This window comes from Aegilops tauschii, chromosome 4 (assembly GCF_002575655.3).
Source record: "Aegilops tauschii subsp. strangulata cultivar AL8/78 chromosome 4, Aet v6.0, whole genome shotgun sequence".
Lineage (NCBI taxonomy): Eukaryota > Viridiplantae > Streptophyta > Magnoliopsida > Poales > Poaceae > Aegilops > Aegilops tauschii.
This window is the reverse complement of record NC_053038.3, coordinates 44,506,310-44,519,100: the sequence shown is the minus strand read 5'-3', so window position 1 is coordinate 44,519,100 and position 12,791 is coordinate 44,506,310. Positions and strand designations below refer to the sequence as shown.

General features: G+C 54.0%; 1 protein-coding gene across 1 annotated transcript; it reads left to right on the top strand.

Moving 5' to 3' along the window:
* Positions 1-497: 497 nt before the first annotated feature.
* On the top strand, positions 498-11,937 carry LOC109760982 (uncharacterized). Its single transcript, XM_020319765.1, has 2 exons — positions 498-1,581; positions 11,627-11,937. The coding sequence occupies exons 1-2, from the start codon at positions 498-500 to the stop codon at positions 11,935-11,937; spliced, it is 1,395 nt and encodes a 464-aa protein (XP_020175354.1).
* Positions 11,938-12,791: the final 854 nt, after the last annotated feature.

The window sequence follows — 12,791 nt, the reverse complement described above, 5'->3', positions numbered from 1 at the left end:
AATGCAATTGTGTTGCACGGCCTATTCTAGTCTTCTACATGGTATCTATCGCAAGTCGTTCCTAGCCCAAGCCGCCGCCGCCACCGCCGCCTCCTCCCCTCGCCGCCGCCACCCACCGTCGCCGCCGCCGGTTCCTCCGGTCGCCGCCACCCTACCCACCCGCCGCCGCCACAGGCTTTCCGTTAGCTGCCACCGTCGCCGGTCACCGCTGCTCTCTCCCTCTTCCGCAACCCTCCCCACCACCCCAACCCGCGCTGACCAGCCCAACCCACGCCACCCCCTAACCCGCGCTGCCCCAAAAACCCTAGTCGCCCCACCCACGTCGCGCCTCCCCCAACCCCTCCTAGTCGCGCCATGAGTTCCTCCTCCTCCATCGTCTCCAGACCCTTTGCCGGTCCTGATGTCACCCTCGTTCGTGATCTCAACATCCAAGAGCGTGTTCCGGTGGTGCTTGATCAATCCACCGTGTCCTACTCCGCTTGAAAGTGGTATTTTTCATGGTGTTTCGCGAGTACCTGCTCCACGGCCATGTGGATGGCACCGTGGACTCCAGCCTCATGATCCACGACGAGGAGTGGATGATCCTCGATGCCACCACCATCCGCTGGTTCTACCTCATCATCTCCAAGGACCTCTTCCAGACGGTGGTGGATGATGACGACGAAGCCTACGCCGTCTGGACCAAGCTCAATGGCCTCTTCATCGACAACAAACTGCAGCGCAAGGTCCTCCTCCACGGCGAGTTTCACGGGTGCCAGCAGCTTGACTCATCCATCGATTATTTTTGCATGCGCCTCAAAAAGCTTGCCGATGAGCTCTGCGATCTCGGCGAGACGGTCGGCGACGAGCTCCTCATCAGCACCCTCACCGCCGGTCTCAATGAGGACTTTGGGAACGCCGCCTCCAACCTCACCCTCATCTCGGAGCCCACCTTTGCCAAGGTGGTGGTGTATCTCAAGTTGGAGGAGCGCAGGATGAAGATGGCCCGGACTCGGGCGACCAACACCGCCCTCGTCACCGGCACCCGAGAGGGCTCGACGCCACCTCTACCGCGTCCCGCGCCGGCCCCACCGGCTGCGCCGGCCTTTCCCCAGGCGCCGGCTGCCCCCTTCCCGCTACCCCCGCCAGCCGCTAACGGGGGTCGCCGCGGAGCCGCAAGCAGCAGCAGGGCGCTGGGGATCAGGGTAGCAGCCCGCCCCCAGCAGCAGTATCAGCCGGCCCCGTGGTACGCCGGCCAGAACCCGTGGACCGGCGTTGTGCATGCCTACTCCATGCCAGTTCCCCGTGCCCCTGCCCCGGGTATCCTCGGCACGCGGCCTCCCTCCCATCAGGCGTTTTACGCCGTGCCACAGCCCTACGCGGCGCCCTATGGGCCGCTCTCCTACGAACAGCCGCCGCAGCTAGGAGGGCTGCCGCTGCTGCCCCTGACGAAGCCGCCTCAGCAGCCTGCACTCCCACCCGCACCGTGGGACCCGACTCTCTTGGCGGCCCTGCACTCTGCTCCCTCTCTTTCCACCTACACCGGCGGCGGCGATTGGTATATGGACACTGGAGCTACTGCGCATATGGCTGCTCATCCCGGTAACCTCCACACCTCCTATCCCGTCCACACTTTCGCTTGCATCACCGTCGGTGACGGTTCCTCCCTTCCCATTACTCACATAGGACATGCATCTTTTCCATCCACATCTACTCCGTTGTCATTATCTAACATCTTAGTTTCTTATGATCTTATTAAAAATCTTGTCTCTGTTCGTTCTTTTACACATGAAAATCATGTTACCGTTGAGTTTGACGAGTGTGGTTTTTCTGTTAAGGACGCTCGTACTCGGATGGTACTCCACCGATGTGATAGCCTCGACGAGCTCTACCCGGTCCACTCCACCGCCTCCACCACCTCCGCCCCTGTTGCCCTCGCCACCAGTGTGGATCTCTGGCATGCTTGCTTGGGTCATCCTAACCCCGCCACCCTTCGTCATATTCTTCGGAGTTTTTCTTTCACGTGTAATAAGATCGATGACCACTCTTGTCATGCATGTCACCTCGGCAAACATGCTCATCTTCCTTTTAGGGCATCTTCTCATGTTGCATTGTACCCGTTTGAGTTAATTCATAGTGATGTTTGGACCTCTCCAGTTGCAAGTAATATGGGCTACCTTTATTACCTTGTTATTCTTGATGATTTTTTGCACTATGTGTGGACCTTCCCGTTGCGGCGTAAGTCCGATGTTGTCTCCACTCTTGCCACATTCTACTCCTATGTTCTCACGCAGTTTGGTCATCAGACAGATAATAGGAAGGAGTGAGGGAGTCCTAGATTGGGGGTCCTCGGACAGCCGGACTATATCCTTTGGCCGGACTGTTGGACTATGAAGATACAAGATTGAGGACTTCGACCCGTGTCTGGATGGGACTCTCCTTGGCGTGGAAGGCAAGCTTGGCAATACGGATATGTAGATCTCCTCCCTTGTAACCGACTCTGTGTAACCCTAGCCCCCTCCGGTGTCTATATAAACCGGAGGGTTTAGTCCGTAGGACAACAACAATCATACCATAGGCTAGCTTCTAGGGTTTTAGCCTCTACGACCTCGTGGTAGATCAACTCTTGTAATACTCATATCATCAAGATCAATCAAGCAGGAAGTAGGGTATTACCTCCATCGAGAGGGCCCGAACCTGGGTAAACATTGTGTCCCCCGCCTCCTGTTACCATCCGCCTTAGACGCACAGTTCGGGACCCCATACCCGAGATTCGCCGGTTTTGACACCGATATTGGTGCTTTCATTGAGAGTTCCACTGTGCCGCCACTATAAGGCTTGATGGCTCCTTCAATCATCGGCAACATTTCGATCCAGGGTGAGGCTTTCCTCCCCAGACAAATCTTCGTATTCGGCGGCTTCGTACTGCGGGCCAATTCGCTTGGCCATCTGGAGCAGATCGAAAGCTACGCCCCTGGCCATCAGGTCAGATTTGGAAACTTGCACTACACTGCCGACATCCGCGGAGACTTGATCTTCGACGGATTCGAGCCCATGTCAGGTGCGCCGCACAATCACGACGAGCATGATTTAGCTCTGCCGTCGGACAGTGTTCGGGAGATCACACCTGCAACTACTCCGGCCTTCAATCCGGAGCAAATTGCGCCACCTGAGGACGGGTGGATAGACCCCGCCACAGAGGCCGCACTCTCAGTGGCGATAGAGCCAAATACTAACTTCATCTCCTACGAGAGCCGTGTTGCCGAACCATTGGATTCGTCCCCGGCCACGGGCTCCGAGCCGCCCGCGTCCGTGCCTATCAAATCCGATTGGGCGCCGATCATGGAGTTTACCTCCGCGGATATCTTTCAACACTCGCCTTTTGGCGATGTGCTAAATTCATTAAGGTCTCTCTCCCTGTCAAGAGACCTTTGGCCGAACTATGTCTGGCTAGAACGGGATGCGAACGACGAAGAAATTCGTGACCCACCCACTTAGTAGCCACTGTCGATGATTTAACCGACATGCTCGATTTTGACTCCGAAGACATCGACGGCATGGACGACGATGCAGGAGAGGAACAGGAACCATCGCCCACAGGGCGCTGGACAGCCACTTCATCACATGACATATACATGGTGGATACACCCAAAGAAAACAATGACGAGGAACGGAAGGAGGCAGCGAAGGATAGCACCATTGAGAAGCAACCAAAGCGTCGGCGTAGGCGCCGCTCCAAATGCCGCCTCGGCAAAAACAGCGATAACAGCGCAAGAGAAAATAACACCCCAGTCGACTCCAGAGGAAACGACGACCACATTGACCCAGCGGCAGAGCAGTATGAACCAGCAAACGGCGAACATAGTACGGATCCGCTGTCCGAACACGGCGATGCCGAGGATAAAGCTCATCAACCTCCCTCCGGAGAGGAAAACAGTCCGGACGAAGATGCACACATCATCCCGGAAAGGCACTTGGAACAAGAGAACCTCCACAGAAGGCTTATTGCCACCGCGAGGAGTCTGAAGAAGCAGAAGCAAAGGCTTAAGGCCGCGCAGAATACGCTCAACAGTAGATGGAACAAAGTGCTCGACAATGAAGAAACATATGGTGGTAGTTACCACACAAAGAGCTATACAAAGCGCAAGCTGTTGCCTGAATTTGATGATGAGGCCTTAGAGGCCACACAGCCGAAAAATAAAACGGCCGACCGGTCGGATCAACCACCTTGTGGCCGCGATAGAGCGGCTAACAAGGCCGCCCATAAGTCAGCACATGCTTCGCCTAAGGACTTGCTTCAGAAGACCGACGCGACAAGATCCATCTACGGATCAAGGAAACGCACTCCAGCGCACAACCAAAACCGAACACTACAACCGTCAGAACGCCACGGCACATCCAAATACAGGGGTGCACACCCCCTATGTTTCACCGATGAGGTGCTGGACCACGAATTTCCAGAAGGATTCAAACCAGTGAACATAGAGGCGTACGACGGAACCACAGACCCTGGGGTCTGGATTGAGGACTTTATCCTCCATATCCATATGGCTCGTGGAGACGATCTCCACGCCATCAAGTACTTGCCCCTCAAGCTGAAAGGACCAGCTCGGCACTGGCTAAAAAGCCTCCCCGAAAACTCAATTGGAAGTTGGGAGGAGCTTGAGGATGCTTTTCGGGCTAATTTTCAAGGGACCTATGTCTGACCTCCGGATGCAAACGATTTAAGTCATATAATTCAATAGCCCGGAGAGTCAGCCCAAAAGCTTTGGAACAAATTTCTCACTAAGAAGAACCAAATCGTCGACTGCCCGGACGCTGAAGCCTTAGCAGCTTTCAAACACAGCGTCCGAGACGAATGGCTCAACAGATACCTCGGCCAAGAAAAACCGAGAACAATGGCAGCCTTGACAAGCCTCATGACCCGCTTTTGCGCGGGCGAAGATAGCTGGCTAGCCCGTAGTAGCACCAGCAACCCAAGCACATCCGAAGTAAGGGATGGCAATGGAAAACCACGACGCAGTAAAAGCAAGCGTCGAAATAAAGAAGACAGCCCAGATAACACGGCGGTAAACGCCGGATTCAGGGGCTCTCGACCGGGTCAGCGGAAAAAGCCTTTCAAAGGCAGCAGAGATGGACCGTCCAGCCTAAACAAGATTCTAGACAAACTATGTCAGATTCATGGCACCCCCGATAAACCTGCAAATCACACCCACAGAGAATGATGGGTCTTCAAGCAGGCCAGTAAGCTAAACGCCGAATACAAGGGGAGGGAGACACCAAGTGAAGACGAGGACGAGCCTCACCAGCAAAGCACTGGGGGACAGAAAAATTCCCACCAGAGGTCAAAACAGTGAACATGATCCACGTGGCGAAGAGGAGAAGCAAACATGCACTCCGAGACACACGTGCCATAGAGCCCGTCACCCCTAAGTTCAACCCTTGGTCGGCCTGCCCGATCACTTTTGATCGCAGGGATCACCTAACAAGCATCCGGCACGAAGGATTGGCTACCTTGATGTTAGACCCAATAATAAACGGATACCATCTCACACGAGTCCTCATGGACGGCGGCAGTAGTCTTAATCTGATATATCAGGACACAGTCCGCAAAATGGGGATAGACCCGACAAAAATCAGCCACAGTAATACTACCTTCAAGCGAGTAATACCAGGCCCAGAGGCCCGCTGCACGGGCTCTCTAATACTAGAGGTTGTATTCGGTTCTCCCGACAACTTCCGAAGCGAAAAGTTAACCTTCGACATCGCTCCATTCCGAAGTGGCTATCAAGCACTACTCGGAAGAGCAGCTTTTGCTCGTTTTAATGTAGTACCGCATTACGCTTCTCTCAAGCTTAAGATGCCCGGTCCACGTGGCATCATCACAATTAGCGGAAATATTGAACATTCCCTACGCGCGGAAGAATGTGTGACGGCTTTAACAGCCGAACACTAAACGGCCCCTCCAACCAGAATAAATGATCGGTCGTCAAGACCGCGTACACGGCTAGACGAGTCTGGCGCATTACTAGCTATAACAGCTTAGATAAACCCGAGATTGGTTTGATGGTTATACCCCCATAGACGGTACCAGGGGCTTCCCGCGTGTAAACAGGGCTAGTTCGGCTCAACTTTACTTATCTTGAATTTTAATGGTTTACAGAGAATAACCAATTTTTCACACGACAACTTTCACCTAAGTTCTTCTCTTTTACAGATGATAATCGTGCTACACCCTTCCAGGATACGGCACAACGAAGACACAGGCGCAGACGTGCAGCAGGGACCCGCTCAAAGGTTTCTTTTTAGATTAAGACCCTGTGTAAACCTTTTTTACTGTCTCTTGTTGTTCACATCCTCCGGATACTCAGTACACCGAGAAGGATGTTGACGTTATTGGCATTTTGCCACGTCAGAACATTGCACGTACCTGGACACTCGGGGTTCATTATCAAGGGCATTGCTCAGCCTGGCATATGTTATAAAGACCGAATACCTTAGGGAGTGTTCGGCGTCGCGAGTTTGGCCTTATATGCATCAGCTCCGAATCATGTCTTTGGTCAAATGTTGGGTTTGCCCGGCTCCCGTGTTTTGCTACCTTACGTTACGCTCTATCGGCTAAGGTGGCACCGGGAGAACTACTGCGGTTGTGCCCTGGTTCATCCGGATGAGCACCTCAGTAGAAAAAGCCGAAAACTGACTGTCATGATAAAGCGCGAGACTGGTCAACCACTCGATGACTTAGCGGAATCTTCGGGATTCCTCCACATTAACGAAGGGCCGTTTCCCGGTCATGTATGTATGCGCCCGTATTCGGACGAGCGCGGAGGTACCAGGGGCTATATAGTAGTCCCACCGTCAAACTCCTATGGCTAAGTGAAAGTGTTAAAGCAATATAGTCCGATTGCCTCGTTCGCTGCGGTATCACCTCCTTAATAGACCGAGACGTTGGATCAAGTGTGAATACGCGTTTTTTGCGAACACCCCCGCATTATATGCGTGGGGGCTGAAGTCGACGACTGCAAACTTTCAGGTTATATACATATATACATAAATGGCCGCACAGGAGGCATCATAATACTTTCAGGCAAAAGTATAAACACAGCCTTTATAATTTAATAAACATTGTTCTTACAATGGGAATACATGTCACTAGAACATAATATTTTTCGAGCACCGAGCCTCTATTAAACGAGCACCTTCAAGGACTTCTTCAAAGTAGTGCTCGGCCGATACTCGGTCTACGGCCGAACTGTGGGTTGCAATAGCGGTGGCCTCCATCTCTGCCCAGTATGTCTTGACACGGGCAAGAGCCATCCGCGCACCCTCTATGCACGCCGACCTCTTCATAGCGTCGATGCGCGGCACAGCACCAAGGAACTATTGCACTAAACTATAATAACTATTCGGCCTTGGCCCTTCCGGCCATGGATGATCCACAACAGACCTCATGGCAAGCCCGGACAACCTATGGAGCTCAGCCCACTCGGCCATTCGCTCATTCAACAACAGTGGACGCGCTGGAACATTGAACTGTGACCAGAACAACTTTTCTACTTCACGATCTTTTTGATCTTTGAAAAACTCGGCCACACCAGTAGCACTTGCTGCCAAATCCACATATGCGTCTGCAAAACTCCATAGTTGATCAAGAGGGGCATACTTAGGATCTCCGAACTTCGTCCGCAACAAAAAGGGCTTCCCAGCCGCGATATCTCCGGCTTCACGCAGCTCCTCCTTCGCCGCTCTGATTTTTGAGCGGGCGTCCTTGGCCGCTACCATGGCCTTCTCCAGGTCCGTCATCTTCGTTCGATTTTCCTTTTCAAGAAGCTCATAACGGTCGGCGGCATCCTTCAACTCAACAGCCATCTTGGCTATTTTATCCTTGCTTTGGCAATGCGCAGCCTGTTCGGCTCTCAGCTCTTCGACCGCCTTTAGAGCGGCCGCATCACTCTTCCTGGCTTGTTCCTTGGCTCGGGCAAGTTCCGCCCGAAGGGTCTCCACGGCGGCAGCCCCATCTGCAGTCACAACATATTAAAGATACTAGCATCATGCTCCTCTTAATATGTGTTGATCACTAGAGAAAACGCATACCCTGTGCCTCGTCAAGCCACTTGTTTACAAGCACGATGTCGGCATCTGCCGCATCAAGTTGCCACTTCAGCTCGGCAAACTCACCAGTCCGGCTAGCCACCGGACCTCCAGCCACCTGCACAGGAAGGCGGCCTGATTATTACCTGGGACTATGATCCTCTGTTTGCCACCGTTCTTGACAGCAACCAAAGTCTCAGGGGCTACTATCTGCATAGGGCACACCTAACGTGTGCGGTACCGTAAAAAACATACACTATTTCACGTACCTCAAAGCCTTTCAGCAGACTCATAAAAGCTTCATGCAACCTGCTTTTGGCGGATGAAATCCTCTCAACCACCGTGCCCATTAGAGCACGATGCGTTTCCGAGACAGCCGCTTGCTCCAGAAGATTCATCAGTGCGTCCGATCGCACACCGGACGATTCCGGACTCTTTCTGTGGCTCTCCTTAGGAGCCGAATACTCCAAAATTCAGGGGGCCGAAGGGTTACCCTCTGGCCTTGGCGGATCAGGAGAAATCCTCCGTGACGACACCTCTGGGTCGCCCGCCTCATGAGGCGGGGAGGCATGGGGAGGTGTTTCGCTCTCCATCATCTCCAGAAGAAGATCCCCCGAAGACGAACTCTGTCGAGAAGGGCTACGATCCGAACTACAAGATATATGCTTCGGTTAATGTCCTCAGAAGTAAAGCAGGATATTTTTACTATTAAGTACTTTTGTTTACTTACAGCTCGGTGGAGGGCTGATCCCCTTGCGGGCACTATGCGGCAAGGGTACCCTCCGAGGCAGGACCCTCTGGCGAAGATTTCTTCCCTCGTTTGGAAACCATTGTTTCCGGGTCTTCAGAGGCGGTCCTCTTCCTTCCCTGGGGAGAGGGAATTTCAGATTCTTCTCCCCGGTTATCCTCCTTCGTGGAGGCGCTAATTCCCCCGGTTTGGATGAATAATGAGCGAGGCCCGCTTTCAGCCTCTTTATTCCCCCCCCCTTTATCTTCCCCTGAGGGCGCTTCATAAGGCGCAAGCTCAAGCATTCTGGCTAGTACTGGATCTGCTGAGCCTTCGGGAAGGGGGGCCGAACACCTAATCATCTTCGCCTTTTTTACCCAGTCCTGGTCAAAGAGCGACTTTTCAAAATGATGTTGTGATAAATAAAGAGACAACGTGTTCGGCCGAAGGACTACTTACTTGGGTATCTGGACGATTGCAGCTCAGACCCGCATCCTCGGTGGTATCCGGACACCTTATTTGTGGTCCAAAGAACAATTTGTACATCTCTTCGAGCATCATGCCGAGGAAGTGCTGAATAGCTCGCGGTCCTTCCGGGTTGAACTCCCACATACGGAGGGGTCAACGTTTGCAAGGCGGGACTCGACGAACTAGCATGACTTGCATTACCGTGACCAGGCTGACATCTCTCTCGAAGAGATCTCGGATGCGACTCTGCAATATCGGCACATCATTTACTGGCCCCCAGTCCAGCCCCTTGTTGATCCATGACGTTAGTTGTGGCGGGGGGGCAAGCGAAAGGCAGGGGCGGCTACCCACTTGGTACCCCGGGGAGCTGTGATATAAAACCAGTCCCGTTGCCATAAACCGGACACCTCCGCGAAGGAACCCTTTGGCCATGGAACATCGGCGCCTTTGCTTATTACGGCACCTCCGCACTCTGCATGTCGCCCCTCAATCATCTTCGGCTTCACATTGAAGGTCTTGAGCCATAAGCCGAAGTGTGGGGTAATGCGGAGGAAGGCTTCACACACGACGATGAACGACGAGATGCGTAGGATGGAATCCGGGGCCACGTCATGGAAATCCATCCCATAATAGAACATGAGCCCCCTAACAAAGGGATCTAGAACAAGGCCTGGCCCTCGGAGGAAGTGAGAGATGAATACGACGCTCTCGCCCGGTTCGGGAGTGGGACTGACCTGCCCTCGAGCAGGTAGCCTGTGCGAGATTTCAGCGGTCAAATACCTAGCCTCTCTTAGCTTCTTGATGTCTTCCTCTGTGACAGAGGAGGGCATCCACCGACCTTGAAGGTTGGATCCGGACATGGTTGAAGGTCCGAAGCGCCTGACCTGAGCCTTGGGTGTTGAAACTCGAGGCGGGGGAAGGATTCGATCGAGTTCGAGAAGAAAAAGGACAGGCCTTGGCCTCTTTATAAAGAGGGTGAATATCAAGCGTCCTCCTCGTGTCCGTTTGGGACTTGCCTAAAATCGAGGAGTCATACCAACGGGCACGATTGGGTTACCCACATCCGTATTGATGAGAATCCCGTAATAAGGGGGACACGATCTCTGCTTCGACAAGACGTGCCAATAAAATCGCCTCGCAAAACGTGCAATGGCAGGCTGATTGAGAAAAACGGTTCAAATAATGATCAGGTCGTGGTCTGATGTAACGTTATGAAAAGTCGTCAGCAGATTAGATTTGTGGAAATGTTATTCTCTCTACGGTGGTATGTGGAACTTGTTTTGCAGAGCCGGACACTATCCTTGTGTTCAAAATCTTCTATGGGGTATTCGGAAGAGGATCCCGCCTTGCAATGCCGAAGACAATCTGCGCGCCGGACTCATCGTCATTTAAGCCTGGTTCAGGGGCTACTGAGGGAGTCCTGGATTGGGGGGGTCCTCGGATAGCCGGACTATATCCTTTGGCCGGACTGCTGGACTATGAAGATACAAGATTGAAGACTTTGACCCGTGTCCGGATGGGACTCTCCTTGGCGTGGAAGGCAAGCTTGGCAATACGGATATGTAGATCTCCTCCCTTGTAACCGACTCTGTGTAACCCTAGCCCCCTCCGGTGTCTATATAAACCGGAGGGTTTAGTCCATAGGACAACAACAATCATACCATGGGCTAGCTTCTAGGGTTTTAGCCACTACGATCTCGTGGTAGATCAACTCTTGTAATACTCATATCATCAAGATCAATCAAGCAGGAAGTAGGGTATTACCTCCATCGAGAGGGCCCGAACCTGCGTAAACATCGTGTCCCCCGCCTCCTGTTACCATCCGCCTTAGACGCACAGTTCGGGACCCCCTACCCGAGATCCGCCGGTTTTGACACCGACAAGGAGTTCGACAACTTAGTTGTTCGCCCTCTCCTCACCACACATGGCATGACTTTTCGTCTCACATGCCCGTACACTTCGCAACAGAACAGTCGCGCTGAGCGCATCCTCCGCACTCTTAATGACTGCGTTCGGACGCTTCTCTTTCATGCCAATATGCCTCCGCGCTTTTGGCCTGACGCTCTCGCCACCGCATCACTCCTCATTAACATCCGCCCTTGCCATACTCGTGGGAACTTTGCCCTTCATCATCTTCTCTTCGGTGCACCACCCTCTTATGATGAGCTTTGCATTTTTGGCTGTCTCTGCTATCCTAGCATTGCCGCCACTGTGCCACATAAGCTTGCACCCCGCTCTGTCGCATGCATCTTCCTCGGCTACCCACCTAACCCTAAAGGCTACCGCTGCTACGACCCTGTCTCACATCGAGTATTCACCTCTTGACACGTTTAATTTGATGAGAAGGTGTTTCCTTTTCAGCAGTAGGTACCTCTCGTCGCCCCGTCGCCACCGGCCACCGGCGGCCCTTCGGCGACCCCGTCAGGTGGACCGCCTCCGGGCTTTGGCGGTCCTTGCACCGTGGGACGAGATGCGCCTCGCGCCCCCATGCCGCCTTCGCCATCACCGCCGCCGCCCTCCCCGGCTGCCTTGGGCACTGCCCCTTCGCCGGCCGCCTTATCGGCGCCCTCGCCCGTGGCCTCGTCGGCCACCTCTGCGGCGCCCTCGCCCGTGGCCTCGCCAGCCGCCTCGTCGGCGCCCTCGCCGGCTACCTCGCCGGCTACCTCGGCTGACCCCTCGGGCCTCGTCCCGGAGTTGCCGTCTCACCCCTCACTCGGGCTCAAGCCAGCGTTCACCGCCTGAGTCTGCGGTACTCCAGCGACGAGTATCTCCTCGCTGCCTCCAGCACCAAGCCGTCCTCAATTCCTGCGTCCGCCAGAGCAGCCCTACGTGATCCTCACTGGCTTGCTGCGATGCAGGAAGAGTTCAACGCTCTTCAGCGGAACCGTACCTGGACACTGGTTCCCCGGCCTTCTCATGCCAACGTCATCAACGACAAGTGGGTCTTTCGTCATAAGACCCACTCGGATGGTACACTTGAGCACTACAAGGCTCGCTGGGTGGTCCGTGGGTTTCGGTAGCGTGCTGGCATTGACTTCAGTGAGACATTTGCACCAGTTGTCAAACCGGGCACGATCCGCACCGTCCTCCAGCTGGCAGTCTCCCGTGGCTGGCTGGTTCATCAGATGGATGTCTCCAGCGCCTTCCTTCATGGCCACCTTGAGGAGAAGGTTTACTGTGAGCAGCCCACCGGTTTCGTCGACGGCTCTCATCCTGGCCATGTGTGCTTGCTGTCCCGGTCTCTATACGGTCTCAAGCAAGCACCTCGCGCCTGGTACCAGCGTATCACTGGGTTCCTTTAGACACTGGGCTTCAGCATCACCCGCTCGGATGCCTCGTTGTTTGTCTATCACCGCGGCGACACGACTGCCTATTTGCTACTCTACGTTGACGACATCATCCTGACGGCCTCCTCCGCAGCCCTTCTTCAGCAGATCACTCTCTGGCTGCGTGACGAGTCTGCTATCAAGGAATTGGGCACTCTTCATTATTTCCTTGGCATTGAGGTCGTTCGGCGACCCGACGG